This window comes from Chelonoidis abingdonii, chromosome 1 (assembly GCF_003597395.2).
Source record: "Chelonoidis abingdonii isolate Lonesome George chromosome 1, CheloAbing_2.0, whole genome shotgun sequence".
Taxonomy (NCBI): Eukaryota; Metazoa; Chordata; order Testudines; family Testudinidae; genus Chelonoidis; species Chelonoidis abingdonii.
The window spans coordinates 113,926,855-113,940,962 of NC_133769.1; the positions used below are offsets into that span (position 1 = coordinate 113,926,855).

The window sequence follows — 14,108 nt, forward strand, 5'->3', positions numbered from 1 at the left end:
TCTGAAAATTATTAACTACAAAACTCTAATTTCTCCTGTACCCTTGTTTTGAGTTAGGTGGACACTGCAAGAAAAGCTTCTCACATAAAGTTTCCAAATCTGGTTCTAGCTGAAGTATCCAGAGGAAAGCAAATATGTAAACAAATGAACAAAATAAATGACTGATCTTTCTAAATGGGGAGAGACCTAATCCATGTTTATGCAGTTTGGATACTTCAGCACTTTACAAATGTCCTTATTTTCCCCTCTCCCATAACATGTGGAGGGGCTCTAAATCAAATCCCTGCATGTGCAGAGGAGGGGAGGAAACAGTGGCTCTGCAACAGGCTCTCTACCTCCCCAAAGCCTATGGAAACCCCTTCACTGTCATAGCACAGGATTGGGGCTTTGCACACCCACGAGGAGCAGGGGCAAGTATACAGCCACATGAAGTGACATCTACTCACTCTACATTCACAGGGGTTTACTCACGTAAATTAATGCTGACCCTGTTGTCACTAGCTTATGAAGTATCCCTCCTCTGCAAGCTGATCTTCCCTCAAGGAAGAGATCAGGGCAGCCAGTGAGAACTACGAGACCAGAGGTCCTGAGGAGGAAGGGTACAGAAGAAAGGTGGCAGGAAGCGAATGAGGGACAGGCTTTGCAGGGATGCGCTGAGCCTCTCTGTGGATTCTTCAGGATTGTAATCATTTATAGTTTAAAAGGACTAACTCCCCTGGAAAGTGCAAGGAGCAAAATGGGACAATTCAGAGGACCCCAGGACTTTCCATTGGACTTGCCTTTCTCCACACTTTTGTTTGCAGTACAGATAATATAGCCAAGTGAATTTGCAATAGTAGCAAATGTGGTGTGGTTCTTCTGTTCTGGCAGAATCAGACCTGCAAGGTTAGACTAACTAGATTAGATTCAATTTAGTTTAGGCTAAATATAAAACACAACTTGGAAGACTGTCTGTTCTACGAGATGCTTTGCTATTTGTTCACCAGGCATATAAACACACCGGCGATATGACAGATACATTTCACAGCTGGCATTGCTGCATTTCAAGTGGTATTAGATCATTTGGAGCACGTCGTTTCCCTGATACAAATTGGAGAGCCTTGCAAAGTTCTACTCACTCAATTAGCAGGTGCAAATTTGGTTGATTTTTTGTTTTCTGAGGTACAGACAGGAAAGCAGAGACCCAAAGGGTTTTAGGGACTTCCCCAAGGCCATAGAAGGAGTCACAGTGACATAGCAGGGATTAGAATTCCCTGGTTTCTAGTCTATTACTCATATGTCACCTGTTCTCTAACCTGATTAAAGGGAACTTCTATATGTACTGTAATGAAGTTCATCTTTGGAGGGTTGGTAAATAAATAAATACATACATAAGAGGTTTTATTATACGTTAGGGGAAGATATGAAAAATAACTTTGCATTCTCCAAATGAGCAGGTCAAAACATGGGTAAATATCTTGCGCAAAGCATATATCGGAACCTTCCACCTATCCCTAAAACAAATGTACCCTATTTATTTTATGTAGATTACAATTTATATGGCAAAAAACCTTTTCAAGTACCAACTACTTTAGGATGACCTTTTTGTTACATTTTTTCAGTGGCAGGTCAGTACAACATAGTTGAAACGTGATTTAAAAACTCTTGTGTGGAGATGTTTCCTCTTTCAAACCAAATGTTTTGATTAGTTTTTTTTTTATAATAATACTTAAAACTTATACAGCATTTTTTATCCTAAACATTTAAAGGTATTTAAGTTTCATTATCTCCATTTTACAGATGGGAAAATTGAGACTCACCGAGAGGTGAAGTGACTCACTCAGGGTCATACACAGAGTCAGTGGCAGAACTAAAACTGGAGCCCAGGTCTCCTGATTCACTGTTCCCTGTTTTAATCACATGACAACACTGCCTCCCACTGACTAAGAAAAAATTAAAGACTAGTTTGTTTTTTAATGTAGAGTCACCTAACACTGATAATTCTGCTGTCTTTACTCAGGCAAAAGTCTCAAGAATTTCATCCAAAATATATTAATTTTGATGTCACTGGGAAATTGTCTGGGCTAAGGAGTGCAAGACTGAGCCCTAAATTATTTTCTTTATTTTTGATATATGTACAAGTAACAGCTTCCCTAATACACATAGGGGGGAAAAATCTCCTATGCTGTAACTACAGAAAGTATTAGAGTAACTCAAATCAATACTTTGCTTAAAAAGCAAGCAAGCCTCCCTCCCCACACACACAGTTAAGAATTTTAAAAACAGGAAAGGCTATTTATATAGGAAAGGAAGAGTAGATGCAAATACAAGAGTAGTGGCATGCAGCTATATGCAAAGAGAAAAGAGTTAGCTAAAGTTACCTGACAGTCTGGCAGTCTGCCCCCCTGACTAGTTGTGAGCTGCGTAGTGGTATGGAGGCAGCAGGCTGCTGATAATCTACAAGAAACTGATAAATTAGACATATATACAAAGAGATGACAAAGCAAGGGGTTAGTAACAATAGTAAACAGACTATGCAGCTGATGGAGAGATTTAGTGAGGAATGTATGTTCAATTTTTATTAGCTAAGTTAACAGTTTCTTTCACAAATACTCATGGAAACAGTTGAACTTATTTTTTTCCCCACTGGCAAGATATTATTAGAGGGGAGTTGTAGACCAACCATATTTAATGAGCACATATTGACGGACCTTTTGAAATATGGGCCTGATGGTAGTCTTTTCACTGACTTCAATGAGGTCTGAATCAGGCCATATTAACCATTATTTTATCATAGGGTATGAATGCAACTGGTTTGCTTACTAGTAATATAAAATGTCAATAACAGCTACTTTAAAATTCTCAAGATATCTTATGCCTATTATATATATAAAAAATCCCCTGTGAACTTGCAGAGTAAAAAAAATATATATATCCTGTGGCAGTCCCAGCTACCATCAAAACAGTTATTTCAAAAAGATTTAAATCGGACATTACAACCTGCAAGTAGTGGCAGTGAGATTGTGTGTGTGAAATAAATGTAGAGCCACTGTAATTCTGGTGACTGTGTTTATCCTGGAATGAGGAAACAGGTTTTAAATCCACTAACAATGTTCTTTATTTTCTTGATTTAAAAACCAAATCAAACAACAACAAAACAAACCCTGAACTGCTAGCCTTTTACCAACTTCCAAGTCTGAGCAAACCCCACCACTGCATAACAACATAAGAAAAACACAGTCTGACTCTTTATAATGGAGCTAGTCCAAACATTCTGCGGTCTGTGTTATACACATAGTCAGACGGATGATCGTCATGGTCTATTCTGGCCTTAAAATCTGTGAGTGAAATCCTGACTCCATTGAAATAAATGGAGTTTTGCCATTGATTTCAGTGAGGTCTGTGCATCTCTTGCCTGCCATGAATACTGCATCTTGATTCTCTAGATCTCAGCTTTTGATTCTCTAAATTTCTTTCTCTAAAGCAACTGCTCAGGAAATGGGAAGTTATTCTAACGTGAATTTTAAAAACAAAAATGACAAGACATCATAGTCAATCAGAATCTTTTTTAGGAATCATTAATCTTTTCTTCTTTTTCTCACTGGCTGTCACTCAAAGCACAAAACTCCTTTTGAAGGAGGTACAAATAATGTCACAGTCTCTGCTCTGGTGTAGAGGAAGATTGTTCCCTTGGAATTCAATTCTGCTGTCTCAATCAGTTGGACGTTGTTGTTGGTACTATATATACACAAAGACTCCCCACATGTAACTGACACTGTTGGTACTGTTCTTTTTTCACAGAGGGCAGGGTACTTGCCTGTAAATACTGGGGGTCATTCTAATACCACACTCACCCCTTCTCAAACAAATCTATTTATCAGTCACCATATGGGATCTGTCTCCTAAGGTGATCTGTGCTGCCCTCTAGTGGTCTAAGTGTGTGTGGACAAATCACATTTGGTGCCTTCCTTCTCACCTCAGTAAACATCACAGATTTTTGGATCCTGAGCATGACCTTTGGCAGGAAGAGGAGGAAGGAGTGTAAGGAATTATTATTCAACACATCAAAATGTGTCATATGACTTGAGTTGTCAGAGCTGCTCTTTTGTTGCAGTTCGCAGAATAGTCTACTTGAAGTGCTGGTCTTAGACCAGAGCTTTCTCTTGGTGAATCAATGTGTAGCTTGGCAGGAGGGTGTCTTAGGCAGCAAGATGGCTGTTCTACTGGTGAAAAACATTTTTACATTGTGTGATGCCTGAATGGCTGTGTCTAGTCTCTCTCTAGTTCCCAGGACTGATGAAAGATTAGTTAAGCCATAAAATGCAGGCACTGCTTTATTGCTGGTGCAGTAAAGATTTTTACTTTATGATAAGTCTCCTAAAAACAGCATCAATGACCTGATTAATGCAAGAGTCAGACTGGTTTATTCCTAAAGTCTCTGTTGCCAGGAAAGCCAAATACAGTGTTGATTTCAACCACTACAGGGACAGAATGACTATTTTGTATGAGAATCCCCCAATCCAATTCATACTGAAGTCAGCGGGAGTACTCCCACTGACATCAGTATAAGGCCCTGCACTAGTGATAGGCAATATATAAAAGGTTCAGCATGGTTCAGAATAGCCTTCTTTGAAACTCTAAGGGCACAACTCCCATCACCACTCAGCCTCGTCAGCTCTACAGCTTCTCATCATTCTAGCAACTCTCCTTCACTGTTGGACTGACCAGAGCGACTTTCTCCTTTCAAATCTAATGCCCAGTGCAGCCATGGGCCAAATTTAGTCCTAGTGGAACAGCTTTAAATTCTGTTAATTCAATTAAGTTGCACCCACTTATATCAGGACTGTCACTGGCCCTATAGATACCGTTAAACCAAGAAACTCTTTGTGAAAAATATGGGAATTTTGGTAATATTTTTTATGATGCCTGTGCGTGCCTCAGTTTCCCTTGGGGCTTTGCATAGCTATGCACTGAGGTTGGAGGGAAGGGATAAGGTGGTGACTCAGCAGCCTGGTTGGAAATCAGAGTCATTAACAAACTGAATAAAAGTCTACACATGTGAATGGAGGATCCAGAGAGACAATGGAAACACCAGTGGCCAGTGACCCACACAACTAGTGACCAAAAGCCAAGAGGACGGAGACCTCCCCACCCCACACACCTCTCTGCAAGGTAACAGAGCAAAGGCCCCAAGCAGTAGAACGAAGGGGAAAGTTGCTAGGTGGCTGTGATAAAAGCTGTACTCACAGAGATCCAGCATGCACCCCGTTCACCGGAACCAAAGACAAAGGGACAGAGACAGGGCCAAAGTGGATTCTTCAGCAGCTCGGCTAGGTAGAGCCGTCACATTGGCTAGACTGAACAATGTCTTAACCTTTGCTTCTCTATACCAGTGGTTCCCAAACTTGGTTTGCAACCTGTTCAGGGTAAGCCCCTGGTGGGCTGCGAGATGCTTTGTTTACCTGAGCATCCGCAGGTATGGCCGCTTGCAGCTCCCAGTGGCCGCAGTTTGCCATTCCTGGCCACTGGGAGCTGCAGTAAGCAGTGTGGACTGGGCCACTGCTTACAGCAGCTTGTATTGGCCGGGAACGGCAAACTGCAGCCACTGAGAGCTGTGAGCGGCCTGGACCTGCAGATGCTCAGGTAAACAAAGCATCTCGCAGCCCACCAGGGGCTTATCCTGAACAAGCCGTGAACCAAGTCTGGGAAGCCCTGCTCTACGCTAACCTCAGGACTTTCACATTCTGAATGCTAGGTAACCAATAGATTATCTTGCTTTGAAAAGAGTGCTTGGCATTGCTGAAAACATTAACTGGGAGCACTGCGTCCTGAAGGTATAAAGAACAAGCCTCCCACAGGAGCTCAGCTCTGCAGGACTTGCTGTGGGGAGTGGGAGCCCCAGAGGAAACAAGGATCATTGGCACCCAAAGGTCCAGTTTTGGAGTCTCGGCGGCTGCCGGCCTGCCCCTGTGAACTGTGTGGCTCTTTGGGGGCCTGGCATGCTAAAGGGGTCACTCCCAAGGGACTAATGGCAGGCTGGGGCACTAGATCCCTGTGCCCCAGCCTGTGGATCCCTGACACCCTTCTAAATCTTTTCCTGCTCTGTCTTCCTCTGGCTAAGCACCACACATAGTGTCACAGGTGTGTTCAGCCCTTTGGACCACAAAATAGGTGAATCCAATCAACATTATCATGTGTGGCTGTGTTTTTAATGTTTGAGAAATGGGCATGCAGTTTTGCTGCTGTCAGCAATGTCCTCAGTGAAAATTTTACATGCGACTATACAATCAGCATAATGGAACTCCCTTTATACATTCTGTCGTTGGATATACAAAACAAGCTGTCTGTATAAAGAGTGACTTGGTATTATCAAGGAACAAGAATAGCAAGGGATCTAAGACCCAGAAAAGCATGAAGAACAACATGAGTGGTGCTGCAAATAAGTGACTGGTGTCTTCTGATTACAGTAACTCAAAATTCATGAAATGTTTCTATAAAAATCTCATGGGTAAAAATTAAGAGCCAAACACTAAATAGAAACAATAGTTTAAAGGGACGATTCACATTAAGAAAGCCAAATGTGTGAATAAAGATTTGCAGGATCAAACCCTGAAAAGAAGAAAATGAATTTCATATTGCAAAATGTGAAGTTGATGTTTTGGTGTTTTATGTAAAACTCACCCTGGAGACGGAAGAATCCCTTCATTTTGCAGAACCTGCAGAAAACTCTCACTTCCTAAGCTTAGATTTTCATACTACCCACCCCACTACTGTCATGCCACCCAATGTCAATTGCACTTGCTGCATAAATCTTGCGGGAACTTGATAATGTGTTCTGCTGAGACGTGCTATTGATAGTTCACCTGAAAACAGGAGCAGTCTCTGTTTACCTAAGAATGAATTATTCTCTTTCCTGGGATTTCAAAAACAACGACTATGTTGATTTAATGTAACTCCTGGCTAACAGAATGAATCAAGCGTACTGAGCAAGAAAATCTTTTCTTAAAAACAACCCCCCCCCCACCTTCTGAACACTAGCTGTGCAATAGGCAGAAATGCAGTGTTTTATACTGCAAAATCTACTGAAACAATTTGTTTCCTCTGCTCAAAGTTTCTGATTTGAGTAAATATGTAATTTCCAAAGTCAAAGGCCAGCGTGATACGTCAAGAAAAACAGCAGCTTGGAAGGGAGAACACTCACCTTGCTGATATGAGACAAACTCCCAAGACATTCTGAAACTCTAAGCTGAAAAGGTGGGAGAAATCTTAACAGCCTTTAAGATGAGAAATATATTTTTTCATTTATGTTATAGGTAATATTTCCATACTTTGTAACACGAGGTTTGGGACATCTTAGTGCTGCTTTTGTCTCAGTATGTAACAATTTGAGTTTATTTCCTACCATCAGTTAAATCTGTGATTTTTCTCTTGATATCCTAACTTATGCCAAAGAAACACTGCTTTTATTAAAACAAACTGGAATTTGATGTGGTGATTTCAATTGAGATGAGTGCTGTTGGCTACTTCAGAGAGAAGGCAGCAAGAGAAAAGTAACACTTAAGAAGATGAGAAGAGCCTACTCACTCATAAAAAGTGACAGTCCAGTGGCACCTTATAGACTAACAGAAGTATTGGAGCATAAGCTTTTGAGAGGGAATACCACTTGCGTCTGACGAAGTGGGTATTCACCCACGAAAGCTCATGCTCCAATACGTCTGTTAGTCTATAAGGTGCCACAGGACTCTTTGTCGCTTTTTACAGATCCAGACTAACACGGCTACCCCTCTGATATTACTCACTCATAGAATATTAGGGTTGGAAGAGATGTCAGGAGGTTATCTAGTCCAACCCCCTGCTCAAAGCAGGACCAACCCCAACTAAATCATCCCAGCCAGGGCTTTGTCAAGCTGGGCCTTAAAAACCTCTAAGGATGGAAATTCCATCACCTCCCTAGGTAACCCATTCCAGTGGTCATACAATCACACTTTAGAAGATCATGATGGTCCCTTCTGACCTTAGTCTGACTTACTGTACAATGTAGGCCACAGAATCTCACCCACCCACTCCTGTAACAAACCCCTAACCTATGACTGAGCTATTGAAGTCTTCAATTTGTGATTTAAAGACTTCAAGGTGCAGAGAGTCCTTCAGCAAGTGACCCGTGCCCATGCTGCAGAGGAAGGCAAAAAAACCTCAGGGCCTCTGCCAATCTGCCCTGGAGGAAAATTCCTTCCCGACCCCAAATATGGTGATCAGCTAAACCCTGAGCATGTAGGCAAGACTCACCAGCCAGACACCCAGGAAAGAATTCTCTGTAGTAACTCAGATCCCACCCTTTCTAGTGTCCCATCACAGGCCATTGGGCATATTTACCTCTAACAGTCAAAGATCAATTAATTGCCAAAATTAGGCTATTCCATCATACCATCTCCTCCATAAACTTATCAAGCTTAGTCTTGAAGCCAGATATGTCTTTTGCCTCCACTGCTTCACCATCCTCCTAGTGAAATAGTTTTTCCTAATATCCAATATAAACCTCCCCCACAGCAACTTGAGACCATTTGCTCCTTGTTCTGTCATCTGCCACCACTGAGAACAGACTAGCAACATACTCTCATCCTCTCTTTGGAATCCCCCTTCAGGTTAGTTGAAAGCTGTCCTATCAAATCCCCTCACTGTTCTTTCTGCAGACTAACATAAGCCCAATCCCCCAACCCCGCTCCTCATAAGTCATGTGCCCCAGCTCCCTAATCATTTTCGTTGCCCTCTGCTGGACTCTCTCCAATTTGTCCACATCCTTTCTGTAGTGGGGGGCCCAAAACTGGACACAATACTCCAGATGTGGCCTTACGAGTGCCAAATAGAGGGGAATAATCATTTCCATCGATCTGCTGGTAACTGTCCCCAAACAATGCCCTAAGAAAGCCAGCCAGTAATGGTCACAGAGGAGAGCAGAATAGTTGATGGCTGCCAGACCTTATTACAAACATGTTAACAAACAGATGCATGGGCCAGGGCTTGCTGATCAGTAATTTAGTGGAAGCAGTGACTGTGGTACAGTAGGAGCACACCAGTGTGTATAGTATTTCTTCTGGGTACAAGGCTGATAAGCACTAGATGGCACCAACTATTTGATTTAGTGCAGAAAGGTTGACTGACTGTGATATTGTGTGGCAAGTCTTGCAATGATCCTTCAGTAACATTGTGTCAATGCTGGAGATTACACTTATGTTAAATATGTTATTTGCAGAATATCACCCTTCAACATTTTTTACTTGAGTATCTAGCTGGCTAGATCATCGGGCTCAACGGGTAGTGATCAATGGCTCCATGTCTAGTTGGCAGCCGGTTTCAAGCAGAGTGCCCCAAGGGTCGGTCCTGGGGCCGCTTTTGTTCTATATCTTCATTAATGCTCTGGAGGATGGCATGGACTGCACCCTCAGCAAGTCTGCAGATGACACTAAACTGGGAGGAGTGGTAGATACAATGGAGGGTAGGGATAGGATACAGAGGGACCTAGACAAATTAGAGGACTAGGCAAAATAAATCTGATGAGGTTCAACAAGGACAAGTGCTGAGTCCTGCACTTTGGACAGAAGAATCCCATGCACTGCTGCAGACTAGGGACCGAGTGGCTAGGCAGCAGTTCTGCAGAAAAGGACCTAAGGGTTACAGTGGATGAAAAGCTGGATATGAATCAACAGTGTGCCCTTGTTGCCAAGAAGGCTAACAGCATTTTGGTAGGAGTATTGCCAGCTGATCAAGAGACGTGATCATTTCCCTCTATTTGGCATTGATGAGGCCTCATCTGGAGTACTGCATCGAGTTTAGCAAAGGTTTAGAAACACACACAGTACTGATTGAGTTAAGATTAGCAATGCAGGGAAACTTCCACAGGTGTAAATCTCATCACTCCCCAATGCCTGTTTCAATAAGTGTTTACTCCTGAAGTATGTACAAAAGATGCAGTCTCATAACAAGCATGGAAGGAAAGCAGTAGATAAACTAAAGGCTTCTTATCAGCAAGAACCAGTGATTGGTTTATTGGACTGGCTAGAATATGTCATTACTGAGATAAAGAAAAGCATTTAGAAAGATGCCATCTGTATTATTGACTACCACAGAACAATGTGATAAAGCACTGTTAACAATAATAGTTTAGTGCTATACTTTGGTTTGACCATAAAGATATATGGCTTTATGGATCAGGCTGTTTAAATTGCTTCCTGGAATATCTCAGGCTTCCCTCGCTACACTATTACTGATCTCTTTCATCTAAGCAACATTACAACTACAGTTTTTTTCTTCCTCTTAGCATTTAGCCAGGTAATTTCCCAGCACAATGGAGATTTTAGCAAACACAGAATTCCAGATATTTTAGCCCTGCAATGCAAAGAAAACTGTAGGAAATGATGTAGATTTTGCTAAATCCTGACCTCTGCTGAATTCATGCACAAGCGGTGGGGCCATTTCCTCTTTTCTCCCATTATATAAGAAACAGGCAAGGATGCTTCAACCCACTCAAGAGAACCAGAAAACATGTTCCGGTGGTGGCATGGTTTATAGGTTAGGAGATGCAGCCATCCAGCTAGCAAGCATTATCCTATAAGCAGCAACCATTATCCAGATGCAACAGTGATAATTGATAAATTAAACAGTAATGAGTCACCAGGACCAGATGGTATTCACCCAAGAGTTCTGAAGGAACTAAAATGTGAAATTGCAGAACTACTAACTGTGGTATGTAACCTATCATTTAATGATGACTGGAGGATTGCTAATGTGACGCCATCTTTTTTTTAAAAAAGGCTCCAGAGGCGATCTCAGCAATTACAGGCTGGTAAGCCTAGCTTCAGTACTGGGCAGATTGGTTGAAACTATAGTAAAAAACAGAATGATCAGATACATAGATGAATACAATTTGTTGGGAAAGGGTCAACATGGTTTTTGTAAGGGGAAATCATACCTCATCATTCTACTAGAATTCTTTAAGGGGGTCAACAAGCACATGGACAAGGGGGATCCAGTCACTGCTCCCTCTCTCAGTGTAGGCTGAGACAGGTTTTGAAACAATGTACAGGTAATGTTCAAAGAGAGGGACAGGTTGCATTAGAGTTCTTTATGCAGGGAACAGAAATTAAAGCAATAGGAAAAGTCTGAGGGGAGGCAGCAGAAGTGGCACAGAAGGACCCAATTTTCACCCAAGATTTAGGAATGAAGGTGAGAAGGTGCGGGCCTCTCTTTGCTAAGCCAGCATTTAGTAAAGAAAGGCTCAGGGGGAAACAAAGATTAAGTAAACCAGAAGTTGGGAGCCAAACCTATCCCAGCTACACAAGCTTAAGGGCCAGGTGATTCTACATCAACTGAAAAATCTAACCCTGAGAATGCTCATAATATCAAAGGAAGGCAAAGAGATATGCTAGTGCAGGAGATGCTGATGCTGTCTTATCTGCACTGGCCTCTTGCTCTTTTTCTTTTAACAACGGAAAATTTAAATTCTTTAATTATATTTCCTGTCTTGGGTTGCTTGTGATAGCAGGGGATTGGACTCAATAACCCAGTTGATCCCTACCAGTCATATGTTCTTATATTCTTTTTTATATCTGTATTTTATCAAAATCTTGTACCCATGGCCCAACACTGTAGAAACATTTTCACCTATCTGAAAGCATCATTCAAAATAATCTTTTTTAAAAAGCCATGCTGGTCTCTTGCCCCCCGCCCCCCTGCCAGTCTGTTCCACTTCTCAATTCACTACACCTCTCTCTGTCTTCCCTTCCCACCTTTTAACATGCTGTCCCATAGCAGGAGACCAGACAGCTGATTTTTCATAATTTTTTAGTTAGTTTTATTCAGTACTTTCTTCTGACACCTGGATTACCTGCCAGCCCCAATTAAAGTCTCCCCCTGGTCTTTCCATGGACTCCATTGGTCACGTGAACGACAATCAGTAATCAAAGTAATGCAAGCAAAGCTGTATGTCAGTTTTAACCTTCAGCTTTGCCTCATTGTGGCTTATTGTAATATGCATTTGTATGTTACAATGGCTTATTGTAACATTGTAACATGCATTTTTTTCCAGATACAAAAAACAATATTAAGAAATTTCTTGACCGTTTGACACTTTTTTATTGTAGGTCATGCTTTTGCATTTTTATAATGAATACAATTTGTGGGATATTTTTTAAATCATTCCTCAGTAAATCTAATGAAATGCTAAATAGGGGTTAGTAAATTAGCAGAAATGGGAATGGACAGAAGCTTAAAAAGATATTATGTTAAGGGTGTTATACAGTTCACAGAAATAGCATTTCTACAGATCCAAGCATCTACTGTGTACACACATTAAAAATGTGATATATCATTTAGAGGCTTCAAAAGCAAAAAGGAAAAGGCTTATAAACATATCACTTGTGATACTGTTGTCTAGGTTACCAATTTTCAGTTTAAGACTTGTGGATACATTTCATAGGTCATTCTGGCCTGCAAACATGGCCAAGGCCATGGTACAGTTTGAACCATGTCAGGGTATAAGTAAGGTCTGATCCCAGCCTGCTGAAGTCAAGGTGAATGGGATTTTGTAGGCTTTGGAAGAGGCTCTAAAGGCACAGCTGGCAACCGTCACAGCCCAAAACAGCAATACATCTACAATAATGAATATGTTCATTTTGATGACAGAAGTTACTGATGAGATTAGATGACGACTTCCCAAGAAATAGCTCTGCAATAGAGAGAAAAAAATATCCCTGCTTCACTAACTTAAACAAGCGGAGACTCCCTTCTGCACCATCTTATGTTTTCAGATGACTAGCACAATAATTAAGATTCAGGTATTATTGGCGATCAAAATCAGTAACTCATGAAACTGCATTAAACCTTTTCATAGAACATAAAGACAGACAGTATTTGTTAAAGGAATTTTGAAGAAGTGTCAATAATTGTTTCAGATAATTGAGGGTGGTAGATTCAGGAACACAATATTTTTATGGAAAGTAACAAGAGTACTGGTAATACATTTTTTAAAGGTGTGATGTGTTACTTGCCTATATACTTGGTTGGAAACAGCTTGAAGTCGAATGGATTCTAATGAAGAACTTCCAACAGAAGTTGCTAAAATTTGTTATTTAAATGAGACAAATTCAATCTAATAACCAGGTAACAATTTTTATATACATGGAAAAAAGTCAATAACCTCTTGATAATGTTCAGCCTTAAGACATGGACTTCACTGCAATCCTTTATTTCTTTATTTAATTTTGTTTTGTAGCTGGCAACATATCTTCATAAGGAGGGGGGGTTTAAACGCACTTTAAAAACGTAATGAGAAAATACAAAGAGAAGCGAATAAACCAGTGGCACAGCAGTAAATTAATGTCATCATAATAGTTAAATGATATTGACCAGCATGAAATGTATGCCATAGGTCTTCTCTGTGGTAATTAGGAAACTAAACATAACAGAGAAAAAGCATAAAGCAAGCGGTCCTGTTCACAGTGGCACCAAGAGGTAAAAGTACATTTAGCCAGCTGATTTCTTGATCAGTTACAGACAGCTAAAGTCCTTGGCAATGATACTTCTCTTCAGTTTTGTAGTAGCTTTTACAAGGACAATGTACCACAGTAGGAGTGATGTAAATGCATAACACTCATTAAGCTTAGTTAAGTGAGCATATCAGATGTAGAACACGTAGACCCTAATAGCAAGGATATATAGCTATTTCTAGATGTATGCTCTAACCCCACACATTAAACAATGAAAACAAAATTATACACACACAAATGGTTCATTACAAAAATAACAGAAAACAGAGAAACACAGAACAAAATATGGACACAAGTAATAACATTAAAGACGTCTAAATTATCATTTTTGTATGTAGCACCTGATTTAGTTACAGTTCATAACCCTGAAAAAATTGATTAAAATAATTTCTATAAACAGTGTAAGATATATTAAACTAATGTTGCAGGAATCCTGTAAATGTCAATAGCCTGTCTGTGTATAAAAATAGATAAGGCAACTTGCGCATATCAATTCAGACCATAAACATCAACGCATTCACTGCATGTACAAATATATTTTATGCATATTCAGGGGATCACAGAGAAACTCAGACCAAGACCCTCTTG

General features: G+C 40.7%; 1 protein-coding gene across 3 annotated transcripts in view; it reads right to left on the bottom strand.

The window, feature by feature from the left end:
• BICD1 (BICD cargo adaptor 1) overlaps positions 1-14,108 on the bottom strand; it is a 274,856-nt gene that overhangs the window by 15,815 nt on the left and 244,933 nt on the right. The window contains exons 9-10 of one of the 3 annotated variants that reach the window (XM_032778931.2): positions 11,216-11,224; positions 2,361-2,436 (exon numbers count right to left, since the gene is read on the bottom strand). The exons of 1 other annotated variant lie outside the window; for it this stretch is intronic. In XM_032778931.2, coding sequence (XP_032634822.1) covers positions 2,361-2,436; positions 11,216-11,224 — 85 coding nt within the window. The remainder of the gene's footprint in view (positions 1-2,360; positions 2,437-11,215; positions 11,225-14,108) is intronic. One more of the 3 variants, XM_032778929.2, reaches the window with a different exon arrangement.